The sequence below is a fragment of the Thunnus albacares genome, chromosome 1, assembly GCF_914725855.1.
Source record: "Thunnus albacares chromosome 1, fThuAlb1.1, whole genome shotgun sequence".
Lineage (NCBI taxonomy): Eukaryota > Metazoa > Chordata > Actinopteri > Scombriformes > Scombridae > Thunnus > Thunnus albacares.
The window spans coordinates 19,397,202-19,412,571 of record NC_058106.1 but is presented as its reverse complement, the minus strand read 5'-3'; the positions used below and the strand labels follow the sequence as shown (position 1 = coordinate 19,412,571).

Here is a 15,370-nt window from a genome sequence, read left to right as displayed (position 1 = left end):
ATATAATAAATACCAAAACTTTCTGAATATATTGCAAGTCTGTCTTCATTTCTGTCTCTCACGAACAACAAAAAACTTATTTGTCACTGAGTAAAGTTCAAACATACACTAAACTCAGCGTGTTGGCACACCTTTGTGTGATAGTAAAAGTTTTATCGCACTGTTCTTATGGAAGCTGCTCATCCAGTGATCCAAGTGATCTGCTGAGTGAAACCCAGAAACCTTTAACTTTTCACTCAGTGGAGTTATATAGCTGCTTCATGAGAAATGCATGTTACTTACTATTTAGTCATGTATACATACATTTTCTCTACCCATGATTTTTTTTACTTACACATACATACCATGCACATGTGTCATTGATAGTACAGATTTATTAGCATTTCCATATTTTTTGTCAATCACTGCATTTTATTATAAAACACAAAACAAAAAACACCATAAATATGCAATTAAAACACTTAACTGTACCCATACATTTATAACACAAATTCCCTAAAAATCAGCTTTTCCACAATAAAAAGATAAATCAGAGCTTTCTTAAAATCAGGAAGACTTTTGGACTGCAGAAATCCTTCATGTGTAGTTATAGTTTAACTCAGCCATATTTTACATAGCCTCTCAAATTAACCTGCAGTGTACTACTCAAAGGAACATTTAGCCAATTTTGAAACTTATGTTACTCCTGTATGAGCCAATGTTCTCTGCACTTCTATCCAACTGTTAGTTGGATAGAAGTGTGCCTTTTTTACTAAAAGAAAAAAAAAAGACACCTCTAACTTATCTGACAGTAGTTGATAGTGGACAAACAACAGCAAGGGTTTGGCTGTAAGTATTTTTTTCTTGGGCTTCTCTGCCTGATAAGAGGTAACTCAACAGAAGTTCTGTTGGTTGAGGCAATAAAGATAAAGCTAGATGGGTGGAAGTACAAAGCTGGAAGTACCAGGTGGATCCCACCCACAGCATTTGTTCTATTGAAACCAAGTCGATATGTTCTGCCGTCAACTGTTGTTGCTGGATTCTGTTGCAGATGACAGAGCATTTAGTGTGCCGAGATACGTGACAACAGATAGCTTGGAATTTTCATCAAAGAAACAAAAAGTACCAACTGGAATGAAAGGGCAGTTTCCTACTGGTTGTTTCTGTAAACAAATGCTGTTAACTACCTGGGCAGTGATGTGCAACAGTAATACATTTTTTGTTGTTATAACTGGCTAGCAAATCTGCTAACAATTCCACTATCATTGTTTGTTAATTGTGCATTTGACTGGTACATGCAAGGTCAGTGGTGTTTAGCTATTTGACAGGGTTTACCATTACACCTATGCTGAACTGCAAACCTGTACGTATAGGGACAATTTCTTTCAATAGTGGACACCAAATTGGTTGTAGATTTATTTTACATAGATTTTTTATAGTCCGCAAGCACAGGCTAGACCTGCACATAATTAGAGGCAAAATGTTCCTTTAAGACAGCGTTAATCAGTCACATCTCTTTAAGGCTACCAAGCTGAACGTTACAGGTTTAAAGAGTCCACGTGGAAGTACAGGTTATTAAATCATGGCTAAGGTGCTGAGGTGTTTAGAGTAAGGCGTCTGTGAGCACCGATACCCCTGTTGTGGCTGTAAATGGGAGGTACTAGTAGTGAAGTGTGTGACCCAATTCTAAATCAACCTCCATTGCTTAAAAGTGACTAGACAGATGACAATAAAGTGTAAAAAAAAAATATGCTTTTAAGGGGACATTTAATAAATTGTACAGAGTCGTACAAAGGCCTTAATGTTGGATACAGCTTGGGGTTGATTTGGAATTGAGTACAGAGCAATAGCTACTGCCTTTTCCAGACAGAACTGGACAGGAAAGTCGGCATGATCAGAAACCCGTGGTTCAGCTGCTTCCTTCAGGCTCATCAGGGTTGGACGGCAGAGAACAGACACCTACATCCCGATTTATCCAGCGCTGGTCTGCTCCTCTCCTCTGGCTTTCCTGTTGTTCTGTGTACTGGCTCAGCAGGGCTCCCACCTGCTCCTGGTCATTAAATGGACTGGGACGGAAACTGGACCGTAACCATGCTCTGTACTGGGGACAAGAAGATAAGACTTATCTTACATTGTACCTTAATGACTAAATATATTTACTGCATAAAGCCTTTGCAGCCCCTTGAGACTGCTTCACGTTTTGTTCAACAGGCAAATTCAAAAAATGTTTTTCTTTAAATACTATTTATACAATAAATTGACACTTGATAAAAATGACCACAGGGCTCAATATTGACTACTGCTGAGGTACCTTTGAGAGTTCTTGGGCTTCATGGCTTTGTTCTTGCTATGACATACACTGTGAACTGTGGGAAGTCATGTAGACGGATGTGTGTTTTTACACAGTAAATCATATCCAACTTATAGTATTATCAAAGTCTATGTAGTATATAGTATAGTATTATCAAACAAAAGGGGATGTATTTAAACTCAACTTGATGTGTCAGAGAAAATGGTTTAAAAATTGTCTTTTCATGTCATTATTATTAGATAGTGTGTGAGGATTAATTAGAAAAAAACAGAATTGATGAACCGAGTTGCATAATAAAATGGATGGACTACTTGTTTGCCATTGGTAATAGAAAATGCTTATTATCTTACTCAACAAAAAATACTTAGATGGGCTCCTATTTGATACATTTAAGCATTGTTTAAGCTGTCTTTTAGTGCTAATGATATAGAAAGAAATTCCCATAATCCATACTGCTTCAAGGCCATAAATATTGCATTGCTTGATGTTTGTCAATAACACAACATATTTTGCCTTTCCACCAGCCTCGAATTAACCTGATTATGTTAGTTCTGAGTTTAGTTTTTGGCACAGCTTAATTCTGAGTTCAATGAGTTTTTTAGATTGAAAACTGTCTTTTTGCAAAGACGCCTATCCAGAAATACAACTGGAAATTTAAACAGTGTGTCATGATATTGTCTGGTTCTAGTAAGTAAGAGGTAATTAAATAGAAAACAAAATAGTCTACACCGACACTTTCCGGAAAAAGACAAAGAGCTTTTATTCAAATACTTCCAAGGAACTACTTCAGCACTTGTTTCCCTGGACACATTCCTGCTTATATTGTCTCCTGTAGCTCAGGATTTCCCCTTAATTCAGGTCACCGCATTTCTCTAAAATTGAAAATTTATAGAAGAATTTTATTAAATACATCAGCAAAGCATAAATTTGGTTGCTTGGACCTGTTGTCCCTCATGGCAGAAGAATCTGACTGATGGTCGTCTAGTCTGCTGATGAACACAGTACAAGACAAGTTGACAAAAACTGAAGTGGTGATTATGTTTGTACTGGCAGATTTTACTGAATTTTGAACTTCTATCCATTAGAACAGCGGGGATAAGATGCTCCACTAAAAACTTAACTCACTAGAAGTTTATATTTCTTATCTTTGCTTTGGGTACCACCTTACTTCCTGTAAGAATATTCAGTGTTAGTTCAATGACAGCCACCGGTCAAGAAAGCAGTTGCAATGTCTAAAAAGATGTCCAGGAATTATTTTGTGCAATACCTTATTATTTACGAAATACAATGAAGTGAAAGTCACTCTGAAAGCAATACATTCATCTTCCTAAAAGTAGTATTCTCACTCTCAACTTAAAAATGCCAAACAGTGTAGCATTGACTCATAATATATCAACACAACTGTAAAGCTGAATTAACAATCAAAAGCACCACAGTATAAAGATAACATATCAATAAGCCGACTGATATCAGGTGTTGTGCAAGATTGTGTCAACTCTCATGGTGTCATGAAAAAGAAAATGAATCTTGTTAGAAGCCACAAAGTGCTTTCAAGTGTTGCGCATCAGGTTATACTGAGAATGAAAATGTAAAATTGATATCAAAGGTAAAGAGGATGTCAGTCACTTATCTCAAATCATAACCTCAAAAACAATTTAAAGCTGAGACAGAAACTGGGGGAAGGCTCAAATATAACTTCAATTAGTTAATAGCACAATTGCTTCAACAGATTGCAAACAACATCCTATTAAGTACAATACAATATATTCAATACAATAGCAAAAATATTCAGTCTTAACTTTGGTATTTATCTTGTAAACAACATACTTGCTATTCATTCTTTGGTTTGAAGAATTAGTAAAATACATCAACTTTTTAAGAAAAGGTTTTTGAAATGGCAGAGTCCCACTATTTAAATTTTTTCCTCCAACGACTCAGTGATCCATTTACAGTATAAAAATTTTTTGGTTGGACAATTTTGGTTGTTCTTCTGTGACCTATCAATCTCTGCACTAATGGAGTGTTGTCCTGGTGAGTCAAGCAGCATACATAATTCACTGATTGCCCTTATCAGTCTTCTAGCTGTCAATAAATACCATCACTCTTTTCTTCACTAACCAAGCTGGAGTTCTTCTCTGGCCTTTTTGCCCCTGTGTGGCAGTAAACGGTGTTGTTACAGCTGCATTGGTGATTTGTGGTAACTGCAAATCACAGTATTCTGAATGATCTGATCCTCTACAGTATGTTGATGCAGAAAATATTAATACATTTTAATTTTTCTGCACACAGTAACACATGTTGTAGTATAAACAAAACAACAACAAACTCTGTTTTCTTGAGGATTCCTCACTTTCTATCTGAGGCAGATGTGAGAAAAGCACAAATACAGGAAACCCGTTTTCCTTTAAATCTCTGAAATCAATGCAAGACCTACAAACAATGAGCATCAGTCATGTGATGTTGCAAGATGCTGACAGTAATGCTGAACACGTGATGAGCAGTACCAAGCTAATGCAATCCCAGCAAACCCCCTGCAGTTCCCCTTCTCTGCTCAATGGCTGGGTCAGTGCCGTTGTAATGGAATCACGCACTACATGCCTCCAACTAACTAAAATACTGCACAGAGTGAAAGGCTGTGAACAGCCACCTGCTGTGTGTGGCTCAAGAGAAAATGCAAATACAAATTTCAATGTGAAAATATGGCTAATATGTGGCAACAGTGTCCTTGTCTATTGATGTCTTCAAATGTTTGAACCAATCATTTTATTAGAAGTATGCATGCATCTGTCAGATATGAACATTTTGGTGGTATGAAAAGAATGCTAAAAACTTTATCAGACTAGACTAATATTTCCTTTCAATGGTAATATTCTTCAAAGTGAAAGGTGACAAATCAAAACTATGAGGGCAAGTATTTGTCTTTAAAGAATCAATTATGTACCTCGCACACCAAGACATTTAAAATTCACATTATAGGTGTAATTAACACGCCGAAATTCAGGACAAAGCAAATTAGAAAAACTCTTTAAAGCTATGCTATACAAGATTTGTTGGTTGGTGTTTGTAAACACAGCATTCAAAGTCGGACCCTCCTCCCTGGCTTGGGGAGGCAGAGCCAGAGCGAGAGAGAGAGAGGTCAAGTGAGCTAGAGAATGAATGAAGAGAGTGAGCGGCACTGGCAAGAACAAAGCCGTGAATCAGATACTGTAATAAAACTTGATTGTTACAGTTATGTTGTAAAGCACAAATAAACCTGCACAATGCTGCACCTCCGCACAACCCTGCGGGGAGGTGCAGCATTGCTAGATTTTATGTGAATGCAGAGCTTCATCCTGTCCATGTGTAGCTCAGCCCCACCCTCGGTCAAGTAGACACACAGATCTGCAGCTCTTTATACATCCATGATAGAAAGACAGAGAGCAGTGCAGAGCAGAGGAGAGAGATGGAGAGAATGATGTAATCTGAGTCCTGATCTCACACCCTGCGTGCTGTTATTGGCTGGGGGCTACACACCCACTGCCCAAAGGTTGACGCCCAGAAGCATCCCAAACACAGCGAAATAATAAGAAAATACAGGCAGAGGGCAAGGTCTCTGTAGATAAATACACTGCCACACAATTCTAGTGGGTCATAAGTGATGATTGAGAGGGATTATTTTTGTATGAGTCTACATATTGTTTTTTTTTTTAGGAAAATCCTGCATAGAATACCTTTAAATTACTTTTCTAAACACATAAATACTAAGAGAATCAAACCTGGGATGTTTCTACTATATAGGAGCTTGTACATGTGACACTGACGTAAAGTGACTATTTGTTTTTGACATTTAAATGAACAATATACAACATGTTCCAGTGTCTGTACTCATCGTAAGAGTGGCATTGATCTCATCTCACTCTTGGAAAGGAAGTATGTTGGCCAATTTCCCAAAATGTTGAACTATTCCTTTAAATGACAAATACTTTACAAATACGCTTTTACACTCAAACCACGGTCTCCTCATTTGATATTAGATTGATTAATATTTGGGGGATTTTTGAGCCATTTCAAACAACAAGATGGGCATATTCATTTATCTGATGCACTGTGCTGGTGGTTAGCTTCTTGCTGTAGCTGAGAATCTAAGCTATAGCAGCTTAGCTGCAGATTTGATGGTTTACTGTGAAACAAACAATGGGAGTTTGTTGGTCTCTACAGGAATAAACAATGCACAAACTTATACAAAAACATTTCACAGAAACAACTACGCATGAGATGGTCCACTGCATTTGTCAGGCATGTCTTGTTCCATGACATCAAGAGAGTCACGATTAACAGTTAACAGGTTAACCACTGGTGGTGTATGTGTAGTGTGACGGTTGCATACCTCACCCCCTGTGAGTTCCTGTGTTTGCCTTACAACAAGATAAAGCACACAAACATTTACAGAAAACTGCTAGAAAAATGGCAGTAAAAAGGGATAAAATATGGTGTTTCAAAATATGAAAATATTACATGTCACAACTTAGAATGCCTTTGTAATTTAGGTTACAACACAGCAATATGAAAAAGTGGGCTGGACACTTTCTGAAGGCACTGGGTGTGTACATTCATCCTGTCTGTGTTAATTCATATATGTACCTCTGAGACTTGTGTTGTCTGGTACTCCTGCAGCTGCTGCTGGAAGCCATAGTTTGGGCCGACAAAAGAGCGAACAGCTTTGACCGCAGACAGACACTCCTCCCAACTGTAGTGGGTGACAGTCATCAGGTAGGCCACCACCATGGTCGTGCTGCGGGACACACCCGCAAGGCTACAGAAACACAAAGCGCATGGCTTGGTCATTGTCATTAAGTAACTGGATGTTTAACACTTGAATAACTTCTTACTGGTAAAAGGTAAATAACAGAACAGGTACTGAACAGTTCCTAAACTGTACCTTCAGGTACTGTGTAGGATACATATGTACAAATGTAATAAAGTATTGTGAAAATGCTTCAAACTGATTGCTGATTTGTTCTGTTAGGCTTGCTTTCTGTTCAATCCTTTGAGTCATACTGGGATGAAAGGTTACATTGACATAAAACCTACCAGTGAACCAGACAAGATCCACCATTCAGGCGACATTCATGGATGAAGCTGATGCACTCCTTAAAATGCTGTAACCTGGAAAAAAATCAAAACAGAAACTTATTATGTTACTAACTACTTTTCAAGTTTGACATAACTGATATACAGACCACATTTTCTGTGATATGGAGTATGTAATATAATGTTTTTTTTATTTAAAATATTATAACTATTAACTATTTCTCAACAAATCAGGAAACTACCTGGCTTTTACTAAGGTACAGTAGAGTTGCATACGGGTTGTAAAGCTAAAAATAGTTGTCAGGTTGTTAAAGGATATGAAAAAGGACACCTCGAACTGAAACTCCTGAGATGAGGCCCTGACTTTGTGTTTTAAATAGGTTGCTGAAACTATGATATATGTATTACTATTCTGACTTTTACTGTAGAAACTACAAGTAACTCCCAAATATAGTGAGAAGGCTCAGAATGAAGAGAAGCAGTTTTGATCGATGTTAGTTAATTGGAAGAACCAGAAGTGCTAGTGATTTTTCTTACTCCAACTTGTCATGTGAGAAAGAAGTCGGTTCAGACTCTGTGGTAGACCAGAGCACAGACAGTAGGAATAGACAAGGGAAGTAACATCTTGTTTCTGTCTATCTGCAAAAATGACATCAATTTCCAGCATGCATGTATTCTGTGTCTAAAAAAGATTAAAAGAACAAAAATACAGCAAACAGCTCCCTGCCTTATGTTGGATTATTCATGTTTATACGTTTATACCCCCAAACTTCAAAGTTATTTTTCAGAGGTTATATCAGAACAATGTGTCACTCTTATACAAGCCAAATGAGAGCTAAGAAATACTAACCACACAATACAAAAGTAATTGCACCCCCTTCCAAAAAAACACAAAAAAAATGCTGCAAATTAAATAGGAGATCACAGAAATGTTCAAAATGTGAGGCTTCTCTAAAGGAGAAATTCACTCAAAGTGAATCCAGACATTTGACTCCAGACAATGTGCTGCAAATGAACCTCAAATCTAGTAGTACACTGTCAGGAAACACTGATGGTGTTTTGCATAATCAAGAAGTGCATGGCTGATAGCGCAGTCTCCTGGGGAGCAGATGCTGGTTACTCAATAGCAGACAGAATAACAGACTGGGGCTAAAATAGACTGTCACTTTTTCTTTTTTCCTTCTTCCTGAGATCCAAACTCCTCTTCAAAAGATGTCTCTTCAGCACTTTGTTCTGTCTTCCTAGCACAGAGATTTCCGGCCTTCTTGTTTAATATGCAGAAAATTACCTTGTGACAAAGTTTTGAGGTTTTAACCAGCTGAATCCAGAGAATAATACTGAAACAAAAAGTTGCTGTCGAGGTACTGTATATTCTGTATATTCTCTTATATGGTAAGATTGAATTCAGTATGCATAAGAAATCATGATTCAAATGAAAAAAATCTATTTAATCTTTTGTGCAGACTCATCACATGACACAAATGCACATTTTATTTTGGAAAATTTTCATGCAAATGAGTTTACACCTTCATGGTCAATGCACTGTGCATTACAACCAAAGCCGGCTTGTCATGAGAATGTTCACATAAAGGGGAATCCCTGGCCCTCTATACATATATATGTACATGTCAGCAACTTTACAAAATCAACATATAAGTAGATTTTACTTAAGTATTGTGTATCAATTCAGAGGCTGCTGACATCACATCACTGCACTGAGTGTCATTTCTACAATAACCTTAATGACATCAGTGGTGAACAAGGCGGCATTGATATGTTCCATTTTGTTACTGACATTTAATCTTTGTTTGGCCTCTCAGTATCCACTGCATGCCTGACAATAATACAAATGGATTCTTCTAATCGCATGGCCCAAATTTGTTTCTTTAGTTTTACCTATTGAGGTTTTTGAGTTTTCCCTTGTTTCTTGTTTTCATATGGTTGGCTGTCATTTTAGTTATAGTCTTTACTTTGGAGCATTTTGAGATGCTAACTGTCTTTAGAGCTATACAAACGAACCTGACTTGACATCCTGACATTAATACCAAAGTACAGACATGAGAGCTTTAAGAAAGTTGAAGGGTTTTCAGACAGCCTCAAATCGCCACAGTTGCTGCAAAAAATATAGAGCCTATGTGAGAAAGATGGTCTTTACTGTGGACCTTACACATGGGGGGGGGGGGGGGGGGGGGGGGGCAACAGACCTGGCCATAGGGGCCCCTAGCTGGTGGCGAGCATGGTGGGGCGGCAGTTGGCCTCACCACTACCATCAGTCAGACCAGTGATTGTGACAGAGGGGGTTTATTAAAGCTCTGGGTGGTCGAAGCAAACAGCCAGATGTCACACTAAGGTTTCCTTCCTCTGCTGCCTGAGGGAGGGACGCCTGATTGCGACATTGGAGGTCAGACACCTCCAACCCAACCCAATCAGCAACATCCAACCAAACATTAAACCTCAATTCTCATTAACTTGCATTCAACACTGCACTATTTTCTTTTTCACAAACTAAAGCAACTAGAGTTCCTCATCAGCCCCAAGAAAACTTCAATAACTGCAGAACTTGAAGTCACACTCTAATTTCTGGGAACCAGCAGAGCCTTTCTTCAGTGCTTACATGTGCATATATTTACAGTCAAACAGCAGCCCTATATTCTTATTTGTATCGTTATTATTTGGACTCTCTTGGGTTGGCTTTTGAATTGAGAATTTTGAGGAACACCATTCAATCTAATGACCAAATACTAATACAGGTCATCAAGTTTATTACTCACCCCCCCACCACCTTGGTATAGCCAATTCCCTTAGTGTCCAGTCCTTGTCACTCCACTGTTGACCTAAGGATCATGTTGAGAGCAATGTGCGTCCTCCAATGCACACAGTGTCACCAGCAGCTATTTTTCACCTGTCAGCAAGGAGCTTCACAGGAAGGGTTTATTGCGCTGGACATGTATCAAACCTGCTCTGAGAAATCACCTCTTCCCTGTGCAGGAACCCTGACCAACCAGTAGAGGGTACTAGTACAGCAACAATGACATGACCTCTCACCAGCTCCATTAATCTGACTTCTACAGGGGTCGCAAGGCTTGAGACAGCTCTATTACATTGATGTTCAACCCACAATTGTCGATTCTGGTTCCTGCCCTGAGCCTGTGTCCACTGTTTGCGTACCATGAGGTCAAAGAAACAACATAAATGCTATGACTAATGTGTTATGTTGGTGACTGCAGCAAGGGCGGAGGGACAGCTCATGCCTCTTTCAACACTGAGTCTCCCTCCTGATGAATAATGACACACTGAACACACTTATTCCATCTCTCTCTCTCTCTCCTTCACTCTCTGCCTTTCTCACACTTATGCAAACACAGACATTAAAATTGTTGTGTTGCATTAATTAGTGAATAAATGTAACACTACTGCTTTTCTTCAAATACCTACATGAGATTGACATGATTAACTATCTAAATACATATAGAGCTACATGGCACTCTGAACTGTACTGCTTGAACTGATATACTCACAGTATGACTCAAACAAACTGTTGTTGCAAAAAGGAATCACCAATTAAGAACAAAAAAATCAATCAATCAGTTGCTGTAAAAAACCTTCATCTTTTTAACGGTTTGCGTTGAGCTGTCACACCCTGGGACCACAAACTGGAGGACAACAGTGTCGAAACCGTTCTGTGTGACTCATCAAGGAAATTCACATGGACAAGGAAATATTAAATCTGAGGTATAAGCACCATGGTGTGTGTGTGTGTGTGTATGTGTGTGTGTCTCTTTTTTTACTCACAGATTCTGGCTGGAAGCATCAGCTGCATGAATACAAAGGTAAGTCATGTCCTGTAAAACATAAATGAAAAACTGTGTGACAACCCAGAAGAATTTTTTTATCTAAATATATGTAGAATTGCGATGCTAATGTGTTGCAAATAGAAAGACATTGTACACTTTTCTATTTTTCTGCTCACTTAGTGTAGTTGTTTACTATTAATGCCTTCTTGGGCTAAAGCTCACATATGACGTATACACTGCTCAAGACAGGCATAAGAAATTGATTGGACACGTGAATTTATCTGACACCTGGATGAGACATGCTGAACATGTGGGTTTCTCAAAGGCACAGGGGATAAAAAGGATGTCTGTAATAAATATTTTAGTCTCTGTGACAGACACTAAGAGGATGATGAAAAACTAAGAGATCATAGCACTGAATAATACATTTAATGTCTTCAAATTCAATATCTTACACATAAGTTATTGCCTGGTAAATACACCAGATTTGAGTGGCTAAAGAAATTTCACAAAACATATGCTCCTGTCCACACACACAATCACAAAGACACACACACACATACATTACAATGGTCCATCCCTGGCACAAAGTCTCTTGCTCCAACTTTAACTCATCACCACCCCCAGCTGGCTGACATGACACATCACATTATTAAATAGGCTTACACAATCATACCAAAATGTCCAAGTAAAATTCTGACAAGAGATTCATAAAATTTTGACATCAAAAAACACCAGCCGACGTCTATTTTCCACTAACCTCAAACACAGGCTTAGCATTGTTGTACACAGACAGGATGTGGGTGATGCCATTCTGAGACAGACTTTCTCTGTTTTCTGCATCTGGGACAAGGACAGAGAGGGATATATCTCATTTTTTTTGTCAGCAAATTTCACACCACCCAAACACATCAACAACACTGACCAGCTATGTTACTAGCTGCTGCAGAGGCAGGTCTGTGGGCTTTTTACTGTCCTGCAACATCATTTGGTTACAGTTAGGCCTGTGGTCACTTGCTCCTGTCATTTGAACTAATTTTAGCCATTGTGCTTGTTGCCATCATGAGGAGCCGAGCCATCATCACAGCAGCTAAAGTTAGAAAGCTCCAAATGCCACATTAACTGCACAGGGATCATGTCAGGTCAGACAGGGATACCCTAAAGACTGTTGATTCCCATTTAATGTGAAGCAACACTTGATTAATAGTTATGTTGGTTTACTTAAAAAGGACTTTCTAGTCTCTTAATGCCTTTTGTCGATACAGGATTTGTATCGTTTTACTAAGAAAACTATGTTTGACAGAAGAACTACTCCTATCTTCACAAAGATGTTTGATATGTGCCTTATGTTATATTCTTTATGAGTCACAGCGCTTAAATCGAAATGAAAACAATTCACAGCGAATATCAGAAGTGGGCTATGACTCACTCTTAGGTATACAAATCACAAAAATACTCAAAAACAACACATTTATTCATTAATATAAAAATATTCCAATAGTAGGAAAACAAAAGTCCAAAGTTTTGTGCCTATACACAACATTACAGGGTTTTCAGATTTGATATGCTACAGTAACTTCTTGTCCAATTTAGGAATAACATTTGGAGAAATACTGTGTTCTGCATTAAAAAGCCAATAAAATAAAGAAATGGTTTAAGGCACACTAATGGGAAACATGCAGTTATGGCCTATAATGATGACCTCGGGTATTCAAAGCCTGGTCTGACCTGACTATTCTGTACATATTAAATTTAGAACATCAAATCAAGTTACATTGTGTTTTTCTTACCTCTTATATTCCCAAGGTAGAGCCCATCAACAACCTGTGAAGCAGCAGTCACAGACATGTTGCATTCAGGTTAGACATTCATTACAGTCCAGCTTCAAAAACTTCACTTGAAAGGAACAAATGTCCTGGGTTGAGCAGGATTGGATTTAAGGCTTAAGGCTTAAGAATAGAGTGCAGCAAAGGAAACATTCCCTACAGCCATACAAGGCCTGAAGCATTGATGCATGATTATCAGGACAAAGTGATGAGAGGCAAGCTGTACAACTTTGGTACTAATAGCATGCAGGAGCAGTTGTCTGTATAATAAAAGGAAGGACTAACACAGATTGCACACTGTTGTGTATTTTACTGGCAATTAAGAAATGAAATTCAGATGTATATCTGCCTATGTGAGATAAAAAAAAAGAAAAAAAGAAAAAATCCCCCATGTTAGTGACTCAGGTTTCAAAGAGATCATATAAAAATGTGTTGTAAAATGATTTTCTTTTTATATTTATTAACATATACATTAAGCATCATTATAATTATGCACACTTAGCAGTCAAACTGCCCCCATAATTTAAAAAGTAAAAGGCAACGTCATAGTATTATAAGTGGATGGGCAGATACAAATGTAGCAACAGAGCAGTGGTCTCAGTGCCTTGCTTGTGGACACTTTAGCAGGGTTGAAGCAGGGTGTTACAGGAAACTCAAACCAGGCCTTTCAGTTCAGGGCCAGTCTCCCAACACATCTCACCACCCTGCCACCCCTGTGTTGAGTATAATCACTTGTATCAGGCATAACAGAATGGGACTGCAATGAATCCCTCACAAATCTAGAAAACACATATCTTGCTTTTGTCCCTGAGGTTCCTGTCCTGTCCATTTTATATTTTTTATTTATTTAAAATAATTCTAGGCAAACTTGTAGTGCTACATGTACTCTATTTAACAGAGTACATCTTCAAATCATTATCTCAGATCACAAGACACACATCTGCTGACTGTCCCTATTGTATGGACAGACTATGAATTCAAGGCTATTGTAAATTCTACAGTAAATCACACCTTTATTAACTGTCACTAGCTCATTTCAGCCTTCTTAACATTGCTTTGTGTTTTTGTGATGTTCTTCATAACACTATTACCTTATTTTGTTTTATTTGTGTGCCTGGTGTTGTATTGTCCTGTTTGCAACTTTTTATGCTGCCATCCTAGTCAGGTCTTCCTTGTAAAAGCAGATTTCTGACCTCAGTGATTTTTTAATAGCTGGTTATATAAAGGTTTAAATAACTCGTGCTTTTGGGTGTCAACAGATCTCAAAATAGATGCAGCCAAAAGACTACGTGATATCATTGTAGGAACAGAGCAAAACATGTGACGTGATTGATTGAGGAGAGGCACCGGCTACATTTTCTACAGTTCCACCACAAGAAAAAAAAAAAGCCACGGACAGCAACATAACACTTGAGCATGAAGCAAATTCAAAGCCTACCTTATTCATTCCATTGCCCATGATGACTCTGAACAGTCTGCGATGAGCTATAGCACTTTATTACCTAGAGCTGCTACGATTTGTTAACAAACATGGACTTTGAATCCACAAAACGCGAGCCTGGACTGGACTAAACTGGACTTCAGACTCATATAGGCTACAATTAAGGATAAACCTAAGTCGCTATGTTTGTCTTCTATGTCGCAACATTATTAAGGACAGCTACCGCGGCTAAACAGTAATGTTTTTATTTCAGCCCTGTAACTTCCGCTCGGCTGCACCGACAGTTCCGTCATGCTGTATCGTCTTCCGGATTGTTTTGACGTGAAACAACTGCAGCTGCGGGTTCATCCGGTAAGTGACATCATCACAGCATGTTACAGTCAGCTCAGCTGCACCAGATGGAGGTTTATTCAGATGGGAGGAAAGATTATTATGAGGAAACCATAGTACCATGGATGGATGGATGGATGGTCAGACCCATGATGAAGGTGATTAAGTCATGAAACAAGATAATCAGGCTTTTCCATTTTCCTCCTTTTTTTAATCGGAAAATAAGCATTAAGCATGCGTTAAAACCACTAACTGTACAATGTCTACAAATTACAGTTAACTTTAGTTCTTCTCATGTACAAAGGGTAAATATTTTGATAATCACCTTCAGCTGACTACATGGGCTGATTTTCAGGAATACACATTGATGAACAGAAAAATTTAAAGAGTCATAATTTACTTATAATTCCGGTGTAAAAACTGGTCTGGTTTGCTATTTAAGGATTCCCTCCAGACATAATTTGTGTCCAGTATAGTTTTTCACACAAAAAAAGTTAAATTATTTTGTTAAAATCCTTAAAATGACATTCACTCCCTCTTCCTCATTAAAAACTCCAGAATATATGAATATGCAAATACTGTAATATTTCACAAGTGTATCTGCTGGACACAAGATGTC

General features: G+C 38.2%; 1 protein-coding gene across 1 annotated transcript; it reads right to left on the bottom strand.

Moving 5' to 3' along the window:
- Window positions 1-356: 356 nt before the first annotated feature.
- dusp22a (dual specificity phosphatase 22a) lies at window positions 357-14,759 on the bottom strand. Its single transcript, XM_044347673.1, has 7 exons — window positions 14,419-14,759; window positions 12,945-12,978; window positions 11,915-11,997; window positions 11,153-11,202; window positions 7,361-7,435; window positions 6,911-7,082; window positions 357-2,080 (listed from the first exon to the last, which is right to left on the bottom strand). Exons 1-7 carry the CDS (start codon window positions 14,437-14,439, stop codon window positions 1,889-1,891), a joined length of 627 nt encoding a protein of 208 aa, XP_044203608.1. The 5' UTR covers window positions 14,440-14,759; the 3' UTR covers window positions 357-1,888.
- Window positions 14,760-15,370: the final 611 nt, after the last annotated feature.

What these genes read in the sequence shown, in the direction of transcription:
- dusp22a (XM_044347673.1), bottom strand. Translation starts at nt 14,439, where the DNA reads ATGGGCAATGGAATGAATAAG. An exon ending in CTACCTTGGGAATATAAGAG is followed by an intron (nt 11,998 to 12,944) that starts GTAAGAAAAACA and finishes TCCTTGTCCCAG; the next exon opens with ATGCAGAAAACAGAGAAAGT. An exon ending in GATGCTTCCAGCCAGAATCT is followed by an intron (nt 7,436 to 11,152) that starts GTGAGTAAAAAA and finishes ATTTTTTTCCAG; the next exon opens with GTTACAGCATTTTAAGGAGT.